The following is a 23,630-nucleotide window of genomic DNA, read 5'->3' as shown; positions in this document are numbered from 1 at the left end:
AAAAAAAACAGACTGCATTTCCCATTTATGTGCTTTAATATTACATTTTAACAGCAGAATCGCATGCATATATTACAGGTGATGGAATGATCAGCATAAAAAGGTCCAACACCATCACCATTATCTTTAAGCAAAATAAAGGTTTGCAGCAAGGGTAGCTCCTCTAGTGTCTGACGGAGGATGGCTGCGGTAGACGAAACTTGGCCATCTCTACATCCAGGTCGGCAAATGTGTAGGGGGTGTAGTTGTGGTGCTGCAAGTTTTTATAAGTGCTGTTGTCAAAAGGCTCCTCGGGCTCTTGAGGTGCCGCTGCTGCAGCCTCTGTAGAGGGAGGGAAAGAAACAAAAAGGCATGTAAGAAAGCAGATTCTGCCACAAAGGCCACTATCCAAATACTCCTACTGTTCATGCATTAAAAAAACAAAAAACAAGGTTAAGCAATACTGGGTTAACTCCTGTGTCCTTGTCCCCGTTACTGATTTTCAGGCTTTCTGATAAGCAACTAAATTAGAAAATGTTTTTGCTTGCTCTGTGAATATTTTCAAAGACTTTTGAAGGGTAGCAGATTTACATATTCACACATGCTGACAAAGGTGGTTTATTGTGGGGCATTTCCAATGGCGGTAGGCCACATTACCCCCCCAACAGGGTGGAGACACTCTGGTGTGAAAAGCCTGAAGGATCATGTTCGTTAGAGGAAAGTATGTGAGGGCGCCGACAATAAAGATAGCTCATAGTAGAGAAATAATGATACTGGCAGAGGGGAGTATGAAATGGACTTGAAAAATGGCATTAGGTCAAAATCATAGTGTGCTTTGATGCTTTCGATTAAACAAAAGTGCCTAATTTTCTTTTATTTACTTTCACGTCTCAATGGTCTTGAAACCCCTTAGCATGCTGGGACAGTAAGGTTATTAACATGTGAGACAGTGAGAAAAAAAAAACTTAACAGAGAAACACATTTAGACACATTTACATTATTCCATTAAATCGACACCGTGTTTATCTCAAAGTTTGGGGGGGAAGAACAGATTAAGTTGAATTGAGTTAAAAAAAAAAAAAAAAAGAAAGACAGAATTGAACAAGTGGTGAAAACTGGGTGAGGTGGAAGTTGTTCCAGGAGGCAGAATTACCCAGTTTGGTCAGAAAGTCTAACAAAGAGCTGCAGTTACAGGGATGTGTAGGATTTGAATCTGCGAAATATATATATGTAAATATGTCGGTAGATTCTAATCAGTTTGACATAAAGTATTCATATCATGACTATGATCCAATGATTTCGTAAAAACAGCTTTGTAACCTGTGTAATCCTGCCCACTGAAATACTTCCACTGACTCTGGCCACTCCCAGCTTTTACTCCTCCAGCTGCTGTCAGGGACCGGTGGCCTTTTAAAGCGTCTTCACTGTAACACAGTATGATCATGTGCACTCTAACATTACCGTTAGCAATAACATTACCTGGCGCAAACAATCCAAACAATGGCATTATTACCTGTAACCTTAACTCAGAAAACCTGAAACCCATATTTCATACAAACAGAGACATTTACGTCAAGAATTAGCCCAAATGAGCTATTTATCAAAAATAATAAATATGAGAGAAATATTATGGGAGGTGGTTGGATGGCAACTGCTGGAATATGCAAGTGAGGGTTTTAAAAAAAAAAATAAATAAAGCTAGCTGACAGATTCTTGAGTTAATAAAAGAGGGGAAGAAAGCAGAAACATGAGCAGAATTAGTGTCACAGTATGAACAAAGAGCTATTTGATCATACATTGACAGTGGGTGGCTCAACGACAGACAAGTCTAAACCTCAATAAGCAGAAGGCAAGCAAAGGAAATGTTCAAAAAAATAGTAAAACGCAGAAAACGCATAAGGAAAAGGAATGTAAGCATTAAAATACATGTACACTACATCCAACCCATGCAAAACCACCACACTGAACACCAAGGCAATCGGAGAATGGATGTCATAGTGGTGGAACAGAAGCAAACCGAGAGGCTATTTGAAAGAACCCACAGATGATCTTTAAAAAGCTGTGAAAGCAACAGCGGCTTCATTATGTGAGGGATTTGACACTATAACAACACTATAACAGCATGGCTAGAGAGAAAAGTATGGTCATCTGTAGAGGCACACAGATCCACAGAGAGGAAAGGGGGAGGTATAGATTTGGCGGATAGAATGGTGTAGTGTGTACCCTCAAACGGTTCAACTGGTTCAACTGGGGCGTCCGCCTGCAGTTCCTCCCCTGCAGCTTCAGCGACCACTGGAGCGGGGTCCACCAGCTCCTCAGTGCTCTCCACTGGGGCAGAAACTTCAGCTGCAGTCTCAGCAGACACAACGACAGGCTCAGCAGCAGCTTCAACAGGGGCAGCTACATCTTCTTCTGGAGCAGCTCCAGCCTCTACTGGGGCATGATCCACCAGCTCCTCAGTGCTCTCCACTGGGGCAGAAAATACCGTGGCAGCCTCGCCAGCCACTTCAACAGGCTCTCCAGCCGCTTCATCAGCAGCTTCTACGGGTGCAGCTTTTGTGGGGGCTTCAGCAGAGGCACTCTCTGTGGTTTCTACTGGAGCATCAGTCTGGGCTTTTTCCGAAGATGCAGGCTCGATCACTTGGGCGTCAAGGATGGCATGAGATGCAACGTCTTTTGTAGTGGGTTCCACTGGAGCTTCAGCTGAAACTTCCTGGCTGGTCACAGCGTCTTTGGTGGCAGTGCAGATCTCAGGAGCGGGGTCCACTAACTCCTCAGAGCGAACGCTGGATGCCTCAACGGTAGCTTGAGCTGCTTCTGTGGGGGCTGTTACTGCTGCTGGAGGGGCTTCCTGTGGATCCTCATCAGCACAAGCTGGAGTAGCTTCAGGTTCTGGTGGAACTTCCATCTTAGCTTCATTAGTGTCTTCATTGACCTCTAATTGGTCTTCCTGGACTCCTGCTTGTTCTTTCACAGTGGATTCTGACACCTCTTGTGGTGAGGTCTTGGTTTCGGTCTTTACATCTGACTTCTCCCCCTCAGAGTCTGAGTCTGAGTCTGAGTCTGAGTCTGAATCGCTGGATGATGAGGAGGATGATCTGTCACCTGCTGGATCACCAGGCTCAGAGGAGGCTGAGGCGGCTGGGAGTAGAGTGTCGTCTGGTGCTGAGGTTTTACTATTTGCATCAACTAGGGGCTCAGCAGCTGGGGGAGCGGTATCAACTACAGGTAGAGCTGTGTCAGCAATAACATGTACAACATCTGGGTGAGCAGCTGGAGCCTCTGCTGCTTCTGGCTCAGCTACAACTGGTTCACTGGTAGCAGTGACAGGTGCTGCAGCTACAATAGTGTCTGCGGTGGCCGTGGGGCTGGCCACTGGTTCAGCTACACCTAGAGTGTGTGTTGGGAAAACTCCAGGCTCTGAAAGTCTAGATGGGAAGGCAACTGTTGTCTTATAGGCTAGCAAGGTTGCTCTCTGTTCTGGAGCCTCTGCTGCTGAGGAAAATGGTAAATGGGACAAGAGTGGTTAAATATCACAAACATTTACAGAAGAGTGGTATCCTGCACACATTTATGTTTTCCTGGAATTTTCCAAATGGAAAAAAAAATGAATAATCCCAACATTATTGATTTATTAAAATAAATAAACTTACTGTTAACCTTGTTTATATGATACACCATTTATATACACCTTTTAACACATCAGCAACACAAGCAATTACAAGTTTAACAGTGAGTTTTTCTGGGTGGAATGGACTGCTGGAAGAGTAAGCTGATTTTAGGTCCTTAGGTAACATTTCGTGCACTGTAAAATAAAAAGGTAACCCATTAAGTTTTAAAATCAGCATTATTTTATCACAAACAATATGTACACATGTAGTATGTTTACATTGCGGACAAACGGAAAAAATGGGTAAAACATCATTAATACACCAGTAATCAGCAAATGTTTAAACCCTGAATTTAAGTTGATTTGAAGGTCCTGCTCCTAATACACAATGCCCTAAATATGTTAGCACAAAGCTACATAGCTAACACACTACCAAATTGCCTTCGACAACACTGCGGTCATCTGCTGCTGGTTTGTTGAAGGTTCCCAGCAACAGCCGACAGAAAATTGGGAAAGCAGCCTTTCAGTTACGCCTGAAAGCTATGCAACACACTCTCCATTGATATCAGGGAAGCCAGCTTGCTACATATTTTAAAAGAAAGCTAAAAGTGCATCTCTTCACTTTAGCCTTGAACTAGTTCTGAATTTCCTGATACAGGTCTAAAACGCGATTTTGCACTTGTTATAAGCTGCTGCAATTATTTTTAAAATGTTGTTTTGCACTTGATTTTTTTGTCTTTTTTTGTACTTAGTAAATATGGGTACAGATTTTTAAAATGTTAAACTTCATTTTTTATTATTGTTATCATTGGTTGGTAGATGTGAACGTAAAGACTGTGGTGTTTGTTTCAAGAATCCCAGAAGCGTCCGGGGCCGTTTTCTGGCTGTAAGCGACATAGATAAGACCTGCAGAGAGGTTACACGGTAGGAAAGACATTCTGAGGGAATATTGAAGGGTTTGTATTTGGTACTGGCCTTAGACCCCTAGGTACCAAATATTATATGTGCACAAGGTGTCAGACTTTCTGAGATGATATTTAATAAGTCTAAACTGACCTTTACTGAAGTTTTGATTAGGTTCATTTCATGCCTATTTTCCCCTTATTGTAAATCACCTTCAATTTCTTGAATGAAAAGTGCTATACAAGTGTATTATTATTATTGTTTAAGAACTTTATGAAGTCAATAGAATCAATGGCCTTACTCTTGCTTTTAGCCTTGGTCTTTTTCACTGGCTTTGCAGGCTCTTCAGCCTCAGTGCAGAACCAAGCAGCCGGGCGACTCCTCAGGACGCCCCGGTTCTCCAGCTGGAGACACTGCAGAAGAACACAAGACAGCTTTCTGTTCGGGGGCCAAGCATACACAGTCAACCGCATTCCACATTGAATATGCAGCAAAAAAAAAAGAAAAAAAAACAAGGACAGAACTACAGTAGGACTCCATAGCAAATTGAATTCAACTCATATAATGTTTCCCTGAGAACATTGTACATAATCATACTGATATTTATATCTAATGGGTGTACAGGTCATGTTATGTGCTGGATCCAGGTGTAAGCTCTGTAGCGATGTTCACAGTCACAGTATTCTGCAGTAAACTAATGGGGATCTTACTCTGCTGTTGGCATCCTTCCTGAAATGCGCCGTGCTCTTTGCATGCTCTGGCTGGGAACTGTGGCTAGTTGATCAATGCTTTCGAGTCACCAATGGTCGGGATGTATCCAATGAGAAAATCTAAATTTGTCAACTTTTTCCTTATCATTTAATTTTTGATATATTTGATGACATCTAACTCTTCTTCCAAAAGAAGCACCACGTAGTTATTATTGTCAGCTGGGGCAGAAGACCCGGCTTAATGAATGCAATGCCTCGCTGTATTGGTCATTAAGGTATATGATTGAAATCAATGAGCAGCACTGCTTTCTGACAATATAGTGTTTTAATTCGTTTTTTTAATAAATGCGATGTAGTAACTTCATTGATCAGGTGTTACATTTGCAAGATTAGCCAAAAACTGACATTCCTGACTGGTTAATTTAACCATGAACACAAAATGTACCAAATGACGATATAATATCATCATGTATGATTATCAAACAACTAAAAGTGTACAACTTCAATAACAATGTCAAATAATACTCATAAAAAAAACGAAATTAAATAGCGTTTTGACATCCATTAGTTTTCGTAATGTTTGTTAGCTGTTTGACATTTGTTTCTCCTCTGTGATTGGCCTGTTCCAACCGGAAGGCTTGGGTGTTCAATAAAACGTTATGTTGAAATGGTTGAAACACATGTATGATTAAATGTAGTTGCTCGGAATTAGCTGTGGGTTAAAGTTTGAGAACTAACGTCGAACGTCATGCCCCTTTTTTTCGGCGGTGCAATCCATAGGAACCGTGGCGTCCCGGGGTCAGAGCGAAGGAGACAAGCCGGGCAGAGTGAAGCGCGTCACGGCCACCGTGTCGGAAAACACGAACATGGGACTATATGAAGGTGGAGTACAAACAGACTGCCTGTAAAACGACCGGGAGGGAATGCAATTAGTATTACCTTGAGGGAACCAAGTCTCCCTAACCGCAGCAAAGAGGTCGCCATTTCGTGTTCCCAGTGTATTGCTCCGACCGGAAACTGGGAAGTGAAAACAATAGTTCCACAAAGATAGTGGTATGAACAAAACCAAAGGTTTCCCTGCCAGTCCCAAAACCAGAGGGTGATGATATGTGTTATATCCTAATAATAATAATAAGCTGTCAATGTCTCCCCTTAAGTTAACCGAGAAATACCATTATAAGGCGTTCTGCCTCGATAAAAACATAGAGAACTCTGGGACGTGACGTAGTTGTGGTGCTGGTGATTCCCATTGGCAGGCAGAGGAAAGGCTCGGTGTTACCTCTAATGACTCCCGGTCTGCAGAGTGCGTCCGGTACTCCGTTCTTTACTTTACATACTCTTAGTTTAACTTTTGCCTTTAGTTTTCGGCTAACGACATTCAAATATAGCTAAGATTACTGCACATTGCATTCTAATAGACAATATGTGTTCATTACATTATACAGATGAGTCCTACCGTGGTCTGAAATAACACTTATAGAACTGCTTCCTGCTTTATGCTGTACTTCTTTAAATCCCCTGGATGGCGCACTTGCTTACAAGTATGCAGGTAGTCCATTTATAATCAGGCCTACACATCTACCAAGAGGGAACAGGCCTGGGATGCAGTTATAATATTACATTACATTACATTACAGTCATTTAGCAGACGCTTTTATCCAAAGCGACTTACAATCAGTAGTATATTACATGTTTATACATGTATATTACAGCAGACCACATGACCACAGGACAATAATAACATAATAACATGACAATAGAAACCTGTGCAATACATTGCACATTGCACTGTGCAATAATGGTTAAAAAAGTTAAAAGTAGTTGAAATAGTTGTTGTTTTTTTCTCTGTCTGTAAATATAGTATTTCAGTTATTGTTGTTTTTTCTACTGTTTTTCTATTGCTTATTTATAATACTTGTTTTATTTTTCATTTTATTTTTTAGCTATGTCTTCTTCTGCTATGTCTCTTTGTGTGCACTTTACTCTGCAAATTTCCCCGCTGCGGGACTAATAAAGGATTATCTTATCTTATCTTATCTTATGTCATTCACCCATTCACACACTGATGACAGGCTACCATGCAAGGTGCCACCATCAGACTCTAACTAACATTCATGCAACATCCAGTCCACACCGATGGCAAGCCTTCGGGAGCAACTTGGGGTTAAGTGTCTTGCCCAAGGACACATCGACTGCCGAAGCCGGGTATCGAACCACCGACCCTCTGAATGGAGAACTACCTTGCTCTCCACTACGCCACAGCCGCCTCTGTAATAATTAGAAGACCAAAGTCAACCCGTCTCTTTACAGCTAAGAGAAACATTTTATAAACTCATACAATATATAAGCTCATGCTAAGAGAGCTTTATTTGGATTGCTGTAACACTTTGTAATGGTTAGGTTCCGAGTCCTGTTTATCTTTACTTCCCCCTCAGCTTCATGTCATGAAGATGCGCATGTTTTCTGTGAACACGGTAGACGTTAAGATGAGTGGTTACTTCTCTCACACTAATCTCACTTCAAATGTGACTCATTTGGCCTAACAAAAAAATCTTTTTAAAATCATTTATGCTTTCTACTCTTGCATAGTCGCTAAAGTGGATTTAAATCCTATTCATATCTCAATTGGTTGGGAGTACTGTATTTAGCCTACTTCAGTCAGAAGAAAAGCTGCACAATATATGTGCGTGTGTATCACTCACACACACACACACACACACACACACACACACACACACACACACACACACACACACACACACACACACACACACACACACACACACACACACACACACACAGGTATATATGTATTAGGTAGACATTTTCTCCATACAGGCTTGGTTGTGGTTTAGATGAACTACCCTTTCCTGAGGTCCCACAGCTTTGGCAGTTAGGTTAAAACACTTCAAAAAATCTGGAAAAAAATCAGCTCACTTTAGATTTCAGATACAACCTACAACATTTCATACATAGCACCCAGAGGCTATTATGGTTTAGGCAGACAGTTCTATTTTGACAAAAGTGTGACTTATAAGGACCAAAAGAAACACTGTTAGGTCTTTAAAGGGACAATGATGTCACTATTTAAATCTTAAATTAAATTTAAATCCCTCCTCATTAACATAAATAAACATTAACCTGACAGGACACAGCATTACTGGAACAGTCAATTTATTATCAAAAATACTATCTTTGCACTTGCTCTCCCACACAAATCTTGATGTAGGAACACATGGGAGGCATGTAAACACAACATTCAAAGTTGGCAACCTCCAGAAAGAGACAGAGGGAGACAGTAAGAGAGAGAGACAGTGACGGAGAGAGTGATAGAGAGAAAGAGAGGGAGAGATGAGGACAGAGAGATAGAGATTTAAAAAAAGAGAGAAAGACAGAGAGAGGCAGAGAGACATAGAGAGAAAGAGAGAGACGGACAGAGAGAGACAGACAGAGAGAGAAAGAGAGAAACAGAGAGGGACAGACAGAGAGAAAGAGAGAGAGAGAGAAACAGAGAGGGACAGACAGAGAGAAAGAGAGAGACATACAGAGACAGAGAGGGACAGACAGAGACAGAGAGCGAGAGAGACAGACAGAGAGACAAAGAGAGAGACAGACAGACAGAGACAGAGAGACAGACAGAGACAGAGACGAGAGAGACAGACAGACAGAGACAGAGAGGGACAGACAGAGAGAGAGACAGACAGAGACAGAGAGAGACAGACAGAGACAGAGAGACAGACAGAGAGAGAGAGAGAGGCAGAGAGACAGACAGAGAGACAGACAGAGAGCAGAGAGAGAGAGAGAGACAGAGAGGGACAGACAGACAGACAGAGAGATAGAGAGAGAGAAGTGAGCTACAGAATGAGTGAAGAGAGGGAGAATACATAGTAAATCACAAATCCAACGTTGTTCACTGATTGTTTGAGAGCAACACAAGTGGCATGATTTTGAACAATAACTCAAAATAGCTTTCCTGCTAAATATCCAACACACCCATTTTTGGAACATGGCCACAGCACCAAAAAATAAATAAAAAACCCAAAAACAAATGCTTGTTTACAGCTTCTGTGACCGTCTCTTTTCAGCTGTTCCCCGATTCCGAACAAAATCTCTTACATTTTTGCTCAGTTCTTTGAGCTAAGACTTGTCCTTCCACCAACTTGCAGTGACTGCATTCATTCTTGGTGGCCAGGTTACCTTTACGTATGTGATCTTTGAAATGCAACCTCTGCCTTGGACCATGCTTTCTTTGTCACTCTTTTGGACCCAGCATATTTTCCTGCAAGAAATACAAAGTAGACAAAAATGATCACACTAACAGAAAACAAAATATGTTAAATAAAGCAATCAAGTGCGGACACTTAGGAATATGTTAAGCAGTCAGCCTTACAACAAATTAGCATCTTTGCTGTTAATCTTTTGAAGTGGCTGTATCTTTTGATATTTCAATGGAGTAAGTCATTACAGTGCATGAGGGACACGATTTAAGTTGTTTGGGCTCTGTACGCTAACACACTAGATATGAATCAAAGAAAGAAGTCCCAATGAAACCTAAGTTAGTTTATTTATCTTCCGTACTGTGACGTATTCTCCAATGAAATGGAATATTAGATTACAAGATCCATAGATTATGGAGCTGTGTACAGTTAGAAGAATTTAAATAAAATTCTTCACATTTGATTAGACAGCTAAAGACTGGGCAGGCTTAGCATGATACAGAGCTACACGGGACTGTTGGTTTCACACACCTCACCTGTTAGGGAGAGAGATGGAAGGGAAACATTGCAGGTTTTCAACCAGCTCAGTATCACTGCAGGTTAGCCAGCACATGCAGATGAACAGAACCTGGAGCTCTCTGCTTGAGCCACCAGCAATGGTCCATTTTGCGTTATCCGGCGGACGTTCATCTGCATGCACTGCCAGAGCTGCAGTGATACAGAGCCTGTTGAAAATCTGCCACTGATATCCAAACACACATCTCTTCCTGTCTGTCTACATATTGCTCTGTCAGTTACCAAGATCCACCAAAGTTGAAGAGCGGTTTTATATCACTGGTGCTGCTACTTCGTGGCCCAAAGTCTCATTTGATTGGATTCATTTTGTGGTCTTCAAACATTTGAAACTGTTATGCTCATAAAATACTTTATAGGGATTTGATGAAAGTAACCTGGATATTGATATTGTTGTACATACAACAAGAAATACATAAACAATTAACACTAGGACTTAAGGTCCAGTTAACAGTTGAACAAAATTATGGATCTAACATCCACATTAGATTTAGAGTGTTGGAATTGGGCCTGAAAGTTCAATTTTGACGCTGAAAATAATATCCTTCAAATGGTAAATGGACTTCATATCATTCACCCATTCACACCCATTCATACACTGATGACAGGGGCTACCATGCAAGGTTCCGCCTGCTCATCAGGACTCTAAGTCTAACTAACATTCATACAACATCCACACACCGATGGCACAGCCTTCTGGAGCAACTTGGGGTTAAGTGTCTTACCCAAGGACACATCGACATGGACTGCCGGAGCCGGGGATCGAACCGCAGATTGGAGGACGACCCTGCTCTCCACTGAGCCACAGTGGCCCCCAAACTGACTATGCTCTGCTCTGGAAAAAGGCAAGTGGAATTTTAACTGGGCTTTTTTGTTCAAGTAAGGAACTTAAAAATACATGTCAGTGCACATCTGTAAAAAAGTCAAATATATTCTATGTTTTATACAATTTACTATTTTTATTTATACTATATTGTCTTCTGTCTCTCATCCTCTCTTTTTATCCTCTAACCCTAACCCTTTAGAACTTCATTTCAAAACGTGTGGTATATTTAATGTGTGTTTGCTTGCTAACCAACTTAAAGTCTGCACATATTCAGTGACATTAGCACTGCCTGTAAAAACACAGCCCCATCATTCATTTGAATTGGACAGCTGTGTGGATTTAGCGTGGGTGCTAGCACAGAGAAAACACAATGCCACCTCATCCAGCAAAGTCGCCACGTTGGCCAGCGAAATAAGTGCAAGCATTTCTGGTAGTAAAAGCTATTTACTACTACCTTTTATACTTTTTAACAGTTTGTGTCTGTCCTGAGACTGCAGATGGAAAGTAGTGAAATTTAGTAAAATACTCCTTGTATGAGATTACTGTTTTTTTGTCCATGGTCTCGGACAAATAAATGTAATTAAAAATGTAAATTAAACTAATTTATAAAACAGTGCGTAGGCTCGACAACAAATGTTTGCGTACGTCCAAAGGACGAAATGCACATACATCAAAAAATATTCAGATTTATAAAAGCTTACGTACGCCTGCTTGTGTGCAATTTCCTTTTATAAATTTCAAATCAACCTGTAAATGTGAGCAGCTGGGTCAGCCTCACATCCCGTCCTCTACACGCCCACATTCAACCATACATGGTCAATGCAAAGCACCTTATGAATGTTGATGCATAGAGATCCGTCTTTTTTTTTATTGCCTTTACTTTCTTCTATACCTTGCCTCAATGCCTATTTGTGTCTTATTTAAAGCAAATTAAGGTACTCTACAATCAAATTTGCCTTACTTATAGAGAGGGGCGGTCTCATGTACTGTGGTGACACTGATGGCACAGTTTCTTCTGAACACACAATTTTCCAATGCTTTATTTTCAAATTGAATTTAAAGATTAATTAGGTTAATTTTTCACCAATCAAAATGTAACCCTTTCCTACAACATTCTGGGGTTATCAGGGACGTCTGTGTGTGTGTTTGGGGGTGGGGATTAACTAATTTACACATATCTGAATATTTAATTATTTTTGCAATTTTTGCCCTGTAAAATAAAACTACAGTAAAGGCTGGTGATTGCATCAGGTGTGTTCAAAACATAACACCATTAGTATGTTGCATGTGCTAGCTTCTGTACAAACCTTCCCCTTCAATCTCGTCCAGTGATCTGCCCTGCATGCTGGAAAGATGCCCTTTCTCCATTGATAAAAGCAGTTTGGAAATCTTGGCCAGTTGTGTTGTGGGAACTGGTAATGTGTAGAAATCCCAAGTGAATACAGATGGTCGTGATCCAGGAAATCTGCAACCTGATCAATTCGTTCGTTGTTTTTCAGATTAAGGACCTGTGAGAGAGTGCTCAGGGTGCTTTGCGCAGACAGTCGTGTCCTCTGTAGTGGCTTATCGAGTTGGGTATTGCAAACAGGAAGATATTTGTAGTACAAAACACCACAATCAGTTATTTTACTGGTAAGGAGTGACAGCGCATCCATCATGCTTGGTGTGAGCAGAACTGGAACCTGGCTGCCCCTTTTTCCCCATGATTTCGAGTCAGCTGAAATAGTTGCAGAGCCTCTGTTCAGAAGCTTTGTATTATCGCTTTCATGAAAACTTTTAAGGCACATTTTTTTGAAAACACACACGCGAAAATACTGCTGTGACTGGATGATGCTTGTGATGTTCCCTGACAGCAGCAGAAAGAGAAATGCATACAACAAATATGAAGTAAAATTTATTGTTTAAATTCACATTCAGCTCAGAAAGGGTTCGATCTACACAAAAGCTTAATTCACAGCTCTAAATAAACTTGTCTGCCAAAAATGTACATCCATTCCCATAACATATCTAGCTACAGCCATGTAAACTCTATTCTCACATACAAAGCTAGAGGCAATGGTTTGTTATAATTTTGACTCCAAGCAGACAGTCACAGTTGTACAGGGAAAAGGCAACGTAACAAAAGTTTTTTTGCAAATTGCTGATGTTCACTTATGGCCAACTTCCTCCAACTTGGGCTCTGAAAAAACAGAAAGCAGATATTAAGTCAGTGTCCCTCACACTACTTTGGCTGGTCTTCGTGTCACAGAATATCCAGTTTGAACATTTTCTTAAACCTTATCAAAGTATCCAGACAACAGGACCTCACACAGTTGATCAGCAGTAAAAGCACCACAAGATTCAAATCAAAAGGGCTTTTCTCCTTGGGAGCAGCAACTACTACCCATTAAATATGAACATGTCTTGTGTACCAGAGGGAACTTTGGCTCTATGATGGGGTTACAAGATAGGTCAGGCTGTCACAAATAATCAACCTCTGGGGACCATGAATATCCACAATAAATGTCAGTAGCCGTGATCTGTTAAAAAAATATATATATAATTATCGGACAAATTAAGACAAAAACCAAGCCGACAACCTTGGGGGTGCCTTAAGACTGTGACAACAACAGTCATGTCAGTTTATGCATGTCACACTGTGCAACATGGTCAAATAAAGTCCTGCATCATGTCAGACTGTACAGCATCAACGTGTGGCATGTCTGAATGCTACATTCAAGCGAGCAGTTTTAAAAAAATGGAGCAAAAACAAACAAGCTATGGACAAAGTGGTCGTGCATCCTGCTACGGCCCTGCTGACACCGACTGCTACCACCATTATTATTATTACTAGTCACATTACTATTACTATTACCTGTACCATTAAGCATTTTAGCTTTACTTCCACCCTGAAGCCCTTTTTGCTTTCTCGCTCTGCAGGTTTCCATGAATCGTTGTGGTACCTGGACCGTAGTCGTGTCTCCTGCTGTGAGCCGACTGACACCCACTGCTACTTCGATTATTATTATTAGTCACATTACTATCCCTATTTTCATAATTATAATTCTACTGTAATAATTGCTGCTGTTATTATAAGTAGTCTTATTATATGAATCATTTATGTCATATACATTGAATGTGTTGTATCTCTGTTATGCTGTTCATTCTGTACACATGACATCTATTGCATTCTGTCCATCCTGGGAGAAGGATCCCTCCTCTGTCGTTCTCCCATAGGTTTCTTCCTTTTTTCTCCCTGTTAAAGGTTTTTTTTTAGGGGAGTTTTTCCTGTGCCGATGTGAGGGAAGGACAGAGGATGTCGCATGTGTACAGATTGTAAAGCCCTCTGAGGCAAATTTGTAATTTGTGATTCTGGGCTATACAAAATAAACTGAATTGAATTGAAAGTGCCTACACATGGCACACATGACTTTAATGTTTTTGCAGTTAGCCGCAGGTAAACATTGATCAATAAAATATAATTTAGCTCACAACCCTTCAGTTTGAACCCCCCCCAAAAAAAAACAATCAGAGTAGTGCTGTTCACAAGATGCAATGGTTTATTAACTTGACTCACCTGTGAATTTGAATTCTGGAAAAGTTGCAAGGTCTCCACCACCATAGAGTCTCTGAAGCTTTGCTACCTCCTCTGCCAAGGCCTTTTCATACTCGGACCCTGCATCCACTAGCCCCCCAGTAGCCCTACACGAGGACAAAGACCAGTTATCAGCGAGCTAAATCTCATTCATGAATGCATTAATGCTCTCTGTTGAATCATCAGTACACAGTGAGATTTTTACAAAAAAAGGCAAATGCAGAGTGAGGCTTGATTTTTTTTCTTCTGTATTTGTTTACAAGTTTCAGGAGTTTTGTAAAGCTTGCATCACTTAAATTATTTCTCTTGTTTTCCAGACTAAAATTCTGACCTTAAAGAATCCTTTCACTCATTGGGGCTTTAGAACATGTGTATCCAAGGATGACATATAGACCCTTCTAACAGCTGAAGTCATCAAATGTATGCAAGCACCCGTTGACAGAGGTGGTGATTTTCCACAGCCATTGAGAAGAGTTAGCCAGATTTAAAGATTGAATTTAAACTGTTACCATCATCAAAATGTATGGTTGTTGCATGTTTGATTGTCAAATGTATATTCCAACAGCTGACTCACATTACACGCCATGTTTCACCATCAAATACATCTTGCCACTAAATATTGGCCTGTTGCTAATGTATTCTGCCCACTCACTAAAAACACACTGATCTGGTCAATGTGTTAGGGTTGCAATCCTGATGTTTGGTGGTTAATGCCGTTGCGGTCTTGACAAGCTCCGCCGTATTTCGATTGAACTATTAAACACGACTGCTGACTCAAACGTAGATACACTGTCCTGCAGCCAGAAATACCCAGCATAGCACCAAATGTGTATTAATATGCCGCTGAAAATAGTCCCAACAAAAGCAAAATGAAATGATTTTTAAGAACCAAATTTGAATGAGTTACATGCATTCTGCATGTTCTACATTCTGCAGAAGTTAACTAGATGCTTGGATGACAGGATCAGCAGCATAGGGTTCTTGAATCACCTTGAAGGCATTCATTTTGCACATATGACCCACTTGCTTAATTATTACACGACTACTTACTAAAGAAAGCGATAATTTGACACAACATATCGATCTAAAAATGATTTTATTGACCTAAATAGTGAGAATATAGACTAGACATCTCCTCAGCAGTTGTCATAGCTGTGATTTCATCAGCTGAACTGAAGAAGAACTGCTGGTGAAGGAAATTTCCTTTATTAGTTTCCCAAATACTGACCAGCCCTCAGCATTAACAGCCCTCATCTGAATCACCTTTGTGGGGGCAAACCTTAAGGTAACTTGCATTGCACCGTTTAGCTGCTGCCCAGTTGAACCTGTGCTTGCTTCTTTCATACAGCTAAAGTTTAAACCTCTGCTACATCCAGGTTAGCTGAACCCGTTCTAAACATAGCTAAGAAAATAACCCCTAAAAAAACCCCCAACTGGGGTAAAAATGAAAAGCTGCTTGGTGGGGTTGTCAGACTTACTGGCTTTTTGTGGAGTATTCACGTATGGAGTCCAAGAAGAGCTTCTGGATTGGGTCCATTTGAGCTGAGTCACAGGAAGAAAAAAAATAAATCAAACTCACTTCTCTTTACAGAAAAATACACAAACAAACTTCATGCCTTTGGATATCATATGTCCATTTGGCTAGAAGAAGTTATAAATAACAACCAATCTGATTTCCACTGTAACCCTCATGCACATAACAGCACCTGGTAGTGGTGGACAGGGTAGGAAAGGACAAGGGTCAGATAGAAAAGAAGGTGTAGAGTCAGTTCACAGGTTAAAAGGTTGCTGTGATAGATCATACTAGGCAACACATTAACAGAGCTGCTGTAAGGTAAAGGTTGCCAACAAAACAGCTTAACAGTGAAATCCAAAGAACAAATGTAAGATCTTCAACTTCGGCTCCTCACACAGCAACCAGGGCGCTTTTACCATGAAAGAGAGTTTACATTCACACATTAACAAAATACACCCAACAAGAGGATAAAACATGTAGGGATTGATTACTTATAACTTTTACCATGCGACCCCTGAATAAGTGTAAGGGATAAAAAGGAAGAGGAGAGAAGTTTGAATGAAGAAATAAGGTGACAGCTGCAACATTCTCCTTCACCTCTAGAAACAATACCAGAACACAAAACTTGGAGATGGACAGTGCTGAGAATGTTGGAAGATCTTTTTAAAAAAAAAAAACACACTGGGAATGAAAGTGGGGATCTTAAAACCCACATAAAACCTGTGTGAGTAGGTGGGAAGAGCACATCACAGTCACTTATGCAGAAAGGTGAAAAGATTTTCTCGGAAAAACAAGAAATGGGTGCAGTAAGCAGGCAGACATTAGTAAGTGCTGAACAAAAGCTGGAAGAAAAGGTCTACTGAAATGAACCATGCAAAAAAAGCGGGAGGCAAAATGCTGTGCAGTTAAGACATGCATCGTATGCAAGACGGCTGAAGCAGCACAAACACATTAAACTACAGCTGGACAAAAGGTAACCCCGCCATGTTGGGGCAGGAGTGTAGTATGGCATGAAGAAGGGAAGACATTGTTTGGGGGTTATGGGCTAGAATGGATCCAAAAGGAGTGGGTTTGTGATGTCCGGTATCTTTACGGTTTAGCCTTACGCTCATCACAAACGACTACTGTGTATTCATAGAAATGGTGATGTAAATTACTTCTGGAAGACTGCAGAGTCCACAGGGGAAAAGAGAAGGATTGTGGGGAAGGGGGAGGTTGTAGTGTGTACCCTCAAATGGTTCAACTGGTTCAACTGGGGCGTCCGCCTGCAGTTCCTCCCCTGCAGCTTCAGCGACCACTGGAGCGGGGTCCACCAGCTCCTCAGTGCTCTCCACTGGGGCAGAAACTTCAGCTGCAGTCTCAGCAGACACAACGACAGGCTCAGCAGCAGCTTCAGCAGGGGCAGCTTCAACTTCAGCAGGGGCAGCTTCAGCTTCAGCAGGGGCAGCTTCAGCTTCAGCAGGGGCAGCTTCAGCTTCAGCTTCAACAGGGCAGCAGGGGCAGCTTCAGCAGGGGCAGCTTCAACAGGGGCAGCTTCAGCTTCAGCAGGGGCAGCTTCAGCAGGGGCAGCTTCAGCTTCAACAGGGGCAGCTTCAGCTTCAGCAGGGGCAGCTTCAGCTTCAGCAGGGGGGCTTCAGCAGGGGCAGCTTCAGCTTCAGCAGGGGCAGCTTCAGCAGGGGCAGCTTCAGCAGGGGCAGCTTCAACAGGGGCACTGTTAGGGGCAGCTTCTGCAGCAGGGGCTTCAGGAGCAGCTTCAACGAGAGCTTCACTAACTGTGGGAGCAGTTTCAGCTGCAGGAGCTTCAGCAACAGATGCTACAACTTCAACCACTGGTACAGCTTCAGCCACTGGTACAGCCACAGCTTCAACCACTGGTACAGCTTCAGCCACTGGTACAGCCACAGCTTCAACCACTGGTACAGCTTCAGCCACTGGTTCAACCACAGCTTCAACCACTGGTACAGCTTCAACCACTGGTACAGCTTCAGCCACTGGTACAGCCACAGCTTCAGCCACTGGTACAGCTTCAACCACTGGTACAGCTTCAACCACTGGTACAGCTTCAACCACTGGTACAGCCACAGCTTCAACCACTGGTACAGCTTCAACCACTGGTACAGCTACAGCTTCAACCACTGGTACAGCTTCAACCACTGGTACAGCTACAGCTTCAACCACTGGTACAGCTTCAGCAACAGCCTCAACAATGGCTGCAGCTTCTGTGACTGCTTCAACCACTGGTTTGGCTTCAACTGCTGAGGCAGTTTCGGAGACTGCTTCAACGGTGTGAGGCGCTTCAAAAACGGGAATGGCTTCAACCACTGGGGCTGCAGCATCAGAGGGTGTGGGCTCAGCGACTGGTCTTGCTGCTGCTGCTGCTGCAGCGGCTGCAGAGGCGGAGGATCCTTTCTTGGGAAACTCATACGGCTTGTGCTGTACAAGTTTCTCAACATCAAAGTATGTTTTAGCCTGGTCTTTGTCTAGGACAAAGAAGGAGGGCAAACAGACAAGATGCATTATTTTTTAAACATGTATATGGTTGAATGATAAAATGTCCACTATAAACCCACATTGAACAACATTTCAACTTTAGGGATACAGAAAATGTATTCTAGAAAAGCTTCAAGAAAAGAACAACTTTAACCTTGATTATAGCAGCTTTATATTGAGATAAAAAGGAGTATATTATAATAAAAATAACCTAAATGCAACAATGGTCTGCTGATAGGACAGTGAGAAAGTATAGTGATCTTCAAAATCTGTGAAAGGAAAGCATGAAGGGAAAATTGAAAAAAAAAGTTGAATAATAAAAGTGGTAGAAAATGTTTAATGTGTATGTGAATTGCTGAATCAGAGTTAAAAAGGAGTCAATGCAACCTCTTCATCTGTGTTTGAAGAGGTTCAAACTTTCCCGGAGTAGTGATGCATCAATCCACCTTTACAGTCCCAATAGAGGTACCTGGACTTTGGGGATCTGCTGATACAGCGTACCAATACCAAACCAGCCTGTAATTAATAAGCTTAATGCCTCACTGAGTGGGATTCTTTATGTGCAAGGCAGACTAGATTCTGTAGTTTAGACCAGATAGTGAAAAAGAGCCATGTCCTTTGTGACCTTGTGTTCTCGGGTCTGATATTTAGTCAATAAACAGTCATTTGAATGTTTGAGGTTTACTCCCTGGTGCTCTAATTAAATACATTCTTTAAGACAGACACCATCCAGAGTGTTTTTGTTTATTCATCAGAACCAGTAATCAAATATCAATGCTGTCAACCTCATAACCTGTTAAAAAACATCCATACAAAATCAGCAATAATAGCTGAATCCTGCAAATGCAGCTGGTTCTAATAGCAACATTACACAAGTGCCCTCATCTACTGCAGCCATGACCAATCAGCTGCTGCATATAATGCATTTTACCTACAACATATTTTCCCCAGCAATGCTACAACCAGCTTCAAACTAGACAATGTGGTTATAAGTTTGTTTATTATTATTATTATCACCAGTTCTGAGATGGATAGATCAGACAGTGTGATTTGACTTGGCGGAACAGGGTCTGGTATGGTTCACATTCCTGTCAAGTTTAAGATTTGCCCACTGAATGGCCCCTGCCATTTATATTACAAAACTGGAGACTTGGATTTTTTTTTAGGTCTTATGAGTTCAACCAGTCACACAGCAGCCCTTTGGCAAGTTGATGTCACAATGAAAATGTTAATTGTCTGTTTTCCAAGCAGTTTTCTGCACTGCTCAAACTCTGACAACATTTTTACGTCGAAGCTGTGAGAAAGGAGAAGTTATGTTACATTGCAGTCTATTCAATTTATTTCCGAACATGTCAGCAACCGGTCTCTGCAAAGTCTGCCAAACGTTAATTTGGCATATGTCGGGCAGATGATCATTTATGTTATATGTGGGTAAAGGCTCGAAAACTGTTGCGTAATGCAGTCATACAGTCGGATGACAGTAAAAAAAAAAAGCAACATATCCACCAATGTCAGGATAACCCAGATGTTTTGATAATTTAACTCTATGTCAGACCGTATTAGCAATCAACAGTAATGTAAGGGTTTTTAACCCGTTGTGGCAATCGACTTCAACAACAACTTTCATCTACTTTGAAACTGAACAGAGCGAGCTTCATTTGATGAAAGCTCGGCCACATGTTGCGACAGCAGCAGTGACTGTGAAACCTACCTGAGTTCTTTTTTGACGACTTCTTGGAGCCTCCGGATTTTGTGCTTAGGGCTGCAGCCGCAGGTGCTCTACTCAGAGTAATCCAGCTCTCAGTCCGCAAACACTGACAACACACACACACACACACACGTTAGATTCATCTATTTTCTTACCTTGAAAAAGCAGCAATGACTGTCAAAATGCACAATTTAAGCCAACATGACTCATTCGGTTGTTGATGATTACAAACCACTCAGTGATTACTGGGCCAGCCTGGGTTTTAACATTTACCTTCACCTGACTCTAGCTAGACTTCAGCTAACCAGATGAAGCCCTTTTAAGGTCCACCCGGACAGGTGATTCAGAGAAATGCCACATAACGCTGTATTGTATATTCATTAAAACATTCACAGATCACTCTACAACAGTCATCTAACATTCTATTAATAAAAGGTGTACAATATATAACCCTAAATAAGAAATGCAAGAGGAATTTTACAAAATAATCTAGGATTTTTTTTTTTTTTTTTACATCTTCAGTTAAGTAACCCTTTTTCTACTGACAAAAAGTAATTGAAACAGATGCGGTTATTTTTAACTATTGGAGATTGACAAAAAGATTTGGGTTGTGCCCTTATACTGAATTATATGACCGTTAACTTTAGTAAGACCAGGGATCTCATTCATAAAACAGTGTGTAGGATCCACACTATACGTTTGCATAAGTACAAATAAGGAAATTAATGTACGCTCAAAAATTATTATTTTTTTAAACATTCTGTTCGCCTGCCAGTGTGCAATTTCCCCACTAGAAATCCCCGATCAACTTGGAAATGTCCTCACATTGATCAGCCTCAGCCCATCATTTAGGACATGGAGCCGTCACTGGCTTTATTTCTACACTTTGCTAAATTACAGTTTATGTGTGCTGGTGATGAAGATCTGTTGGTTGAGGTGACTGGAGGGGTCAGAGCGTGTGATGTCACCACGGTGACACCAGTGAGCTCAGATAGTAACTTCTGATAGCTGCTGTCTGTGTAGAGTATACTGGATCTGTCCCTATGGAATAAACCATATAGGAATTACTACAGTCGTGTTCACTGCGGAGATTTTATTTTACACATAAAAACTATCTGCAGCTCTTTAATGCTATTTGATGTTGTCTCGTGTTTGTTACAACCGATGATGATCATTTCAGAGTGTGTCAGCAGTCCGGCCCTCAGACAGCACTGATGAAACATTGAGTGAAACTTGATTTGAGATTCAGTTGGTTTAGGGTGTGTATGCAATAGTTAAGGCTAATTAGCACAAGGCCTGCAGGTTCAGCTTGAACCTCAGCTATGGTGAACTCTAGTGGCAGTAAACCTCCGCTGGGTCAACACAAACCAGTCTTGAACCTTGAACTGCTGGTAAGCTTATGACATAGCAAGAGCCCCAGGTGTCTGACGGATCCCTGTTCTAATATAGACTGTGCACAATTAAGAGGTTTCCAACTTTTAAAACTGCCTCATCATTTGGTTAGAGCTACTGCATGTGGACATGACACATTTGCATGCTATCTGCAAAGAGTCTTGGGGCTTCCCATATGTTCTAACCATCATATGAAAAGATCTTTGTCGGTCTTTGGTAGTCAACTTGGGTTATTAAATGTTACATTAAAAACACCAGGAATGACACAGTACATGCTGAGAAACAGCCAGGCTCTGTTCATGTTATCGTAGATTTGAGTAATTGCCAATACAGATCCATAAAAGCTTTAGCCTTCTTCAATGCCTCATTTAAATAAATGTTCTAGCTAAAAAAGTCTTGCTCAAATAGAAACTACAAGATTAGACTTCTCCCCATTTGTAGAGTGGTCATCTTGAATTATTGTATTAGTATTAGTGAGATTTTATGGACCATGACATTGAGTTAGTTTTCAATTTAGTAGTTTTTAAGATTGAAAAAAAAAAAATACATCTTAATCCAGATACAGTATGCTATACGACATTTACACTGAGTGAATTAATTTCATCGTTTTATTGCATCATTCCAGCAAAACCCCATGTCTTTTGCATCATTCATCAACAATTGCACTTACTGTATTCGTATCAGTTCGCTGCACTTATTGAATTTGTATTTGTTTACTGCACTTATCCTATTCGTAGTAGTTTGTAGCACTTATTATATTCGGATTAGTCTGTTGCAATTATTGTTTTCGTAGTAATCTGCCTCTGCACTATACTTTTGCTCTGGCTTATGCTTTGAGATGCTTGTTTAAGAAAGGAGATGCACTTATGACTTCTGGTGACTAGTAGTTCTCTTGAATACCTATGTTGAATACACTTCCTGTAAGTCGCTTTGGATAAAAGCGTCTGCTAAATGACTGTAATGTAATGTAATGTAACAATTCCCACAGATTCAGACACATTTCAAGAAATAAATACAGTTGTTTGGGTTTGAACAATGTCTGATTGCACAGCATGAGAATCTTCCAAGTAACAGTGTTGAGTGCCATTTTAAGCAAGGACAATTCCCAGTGTGGTCACAGACCCTTTACTGGTGACTGCTCAGAAAAGTCATACATTCCACCAGTTGAGCAGTGGACCAGCTGCCGGGCCCTGTGTGTCTGGTTGAAGCCTACTCCATTGAAGCGTGCAGTTAGCCAACAAACAGTCTGCAATAAATGGCTCAGATTTGTGCATATAGTTTTAATAATTCATAAGCTCGTCAGTTGATGGTTTCATAAAGAAAAAACACAAATTTAGAGCACCAAGCATTCAGCTGAGTGCACTGCTAGCTTCAGGGACTCAGTAAGGCTGTTCTGGTTCTGGTACCAGCACGCAGTCCAAGCCTCACACTTCACTGACCGAGCATGATGGAATACTTTTTTTTAAATTGTTCACGTTAGAAATGCATTACCTTGACACAGCCCAGTCTTCCCATCCTCAGCAAGGAAGCCGCCATCTTTGCGTACAGCCTGTCTGTGCTGGGACATTGAGTACAAATGAACACAGACAATCTCTACCAGCTATTTTCAACGTGTCACTTTAGTCAAGTTAGATCAGCATCATGCAAGAAAAACACAACCGCCATGAATACAATAAACTGCTGCGGTACGGTACACTCTGTGACCTTGTCTCAGCCTGCATTTGAAGAAAACAAACTACTATTATAAACTAAATGTGGATATTGGTTGTTACCTTTCGATGAATAAGGCTAGTATATGCTGCCTTCACGGCGGTCAGTGCTCCAGGATCAGCTCACAGCAGCACGGATGAAGGTCAGCCAGCGTGTGAAGCACTCTTTTATGTAACACACGAAAAGGAGTTACGCCCCCTCCCCCGACCCAAGCCCAACATGTGTCGTCCGTTATTAAAGTCTTTATTTTTTACAGGTTATTAACTTATGTATGTGGTTGATATTCGACAGTGCTGTTGTTAAAACGGTTAAAACGTGAATGTTGTCGCTGTACTGCGAGCACGCGTGTGAACTGCTGCTCATTCACTCGTCTGGCTGACTTTTCGTTCTACGTTTAGCGTTAATAATAATAATAATAATAA

At 41.3% G+C, this 23,630-nt stretch overlaps 2 protein-coding genes across 2 annotated transcripts; both read right to left on the bottom strand.

Moving 5' to 3' along the window:
- Positions 1-17: 17 nt before the first annotated feature.
- Positions 18-6,438, bottom strand: ndufv3 (NADH:ubiquinone oxidoreductase subunit V3). The gene is made up of 4 exons (XM_054616005.1): positions 6,142-6,438; positions 4,794-4,905; positions 2,203-3,471; positions 18-321 (listed from the first exon to the last, which is right to left on the bottom strand). The coding sequence occupies exons 1-4, from the start codon at positions 6,184-6,186 to the stop codon at positions 164-166; spliced, it is 1,584 nt and encodes a 527-aa protein (XP_054471980.1). The 5' UTR covers positions 6,187-6,438; the 3' UTR covers positions 18-163.
- Positions 6,439-12,699: 6,261 nt separating this feature from the next.
- Positions 12,700-23,497, bottom strand: si:ch211-140m22.7 (uncharacterized protein LOC570370 homolog). The gene is given in 9 exon segments (XM_054616003.1): positions 12,700-12,997; positions 14,375-14,499; positions 15,871-15,934; positions 17,137-17,397; positions 17,399-17,573; positions 17,649-18,388; positions 20,110-20,212; positions 22,990-23,056; positions 23,271-23,497. Coding segments are annotated over 8 exon segments (1,545 nt in total). The 5' UTR covers positions 23,035-23,056; positions 23,271-23,497; the 3' UTR covers positions 12,700-12,965.
- Positions 23,498-23,630: the final 133 nt, after the last annotated feature.

Source organism: Anoplopoma fimbria, chromosome 16 (genome assembly GCF_027596085.1).
Source record: "Anoplopoma fimbria isolate UVic2021 breed Golden Eagle Sablefish chromosome 16, Afim_UVic_2022, whole genome shotgun sequence".
Lineage (NCBI taxonomy): Eukaryota > Metazoa > Chordata > Actinopteri > Perciformes > Anoplopomatidae > Anoplopoma > Anoplopoma fimbria.
The sequence above is the reverse complement of the archived record's forward strand: the minus strand, read 5'-3'. Positions and strand labels throughout refer to the sequence as shown.

Coding starts and splice junctions, on each gene's coding strand:
- ndufv3 (XM_054616005.1), bottom strand. CDS start 6,186: ATGGCGACCTCTTTGCTGCGGTTAGGGAGACTTGGTTCCCTCAAG. Junction 4,906..6,141: donor GGAGACTTGGTTCCCTCAAG/GTAATACTAATT, acceptor GTTCTTCTGCAG/TGTCTCCAGCTGGAGAACCG. Junction 322..2,202: donor ACCAGTTGAACCGTTTGAGG/GTACACACTACA, acceptor CTCCCTCTACAG/AGGCTGCAGCAGCGGCACCT.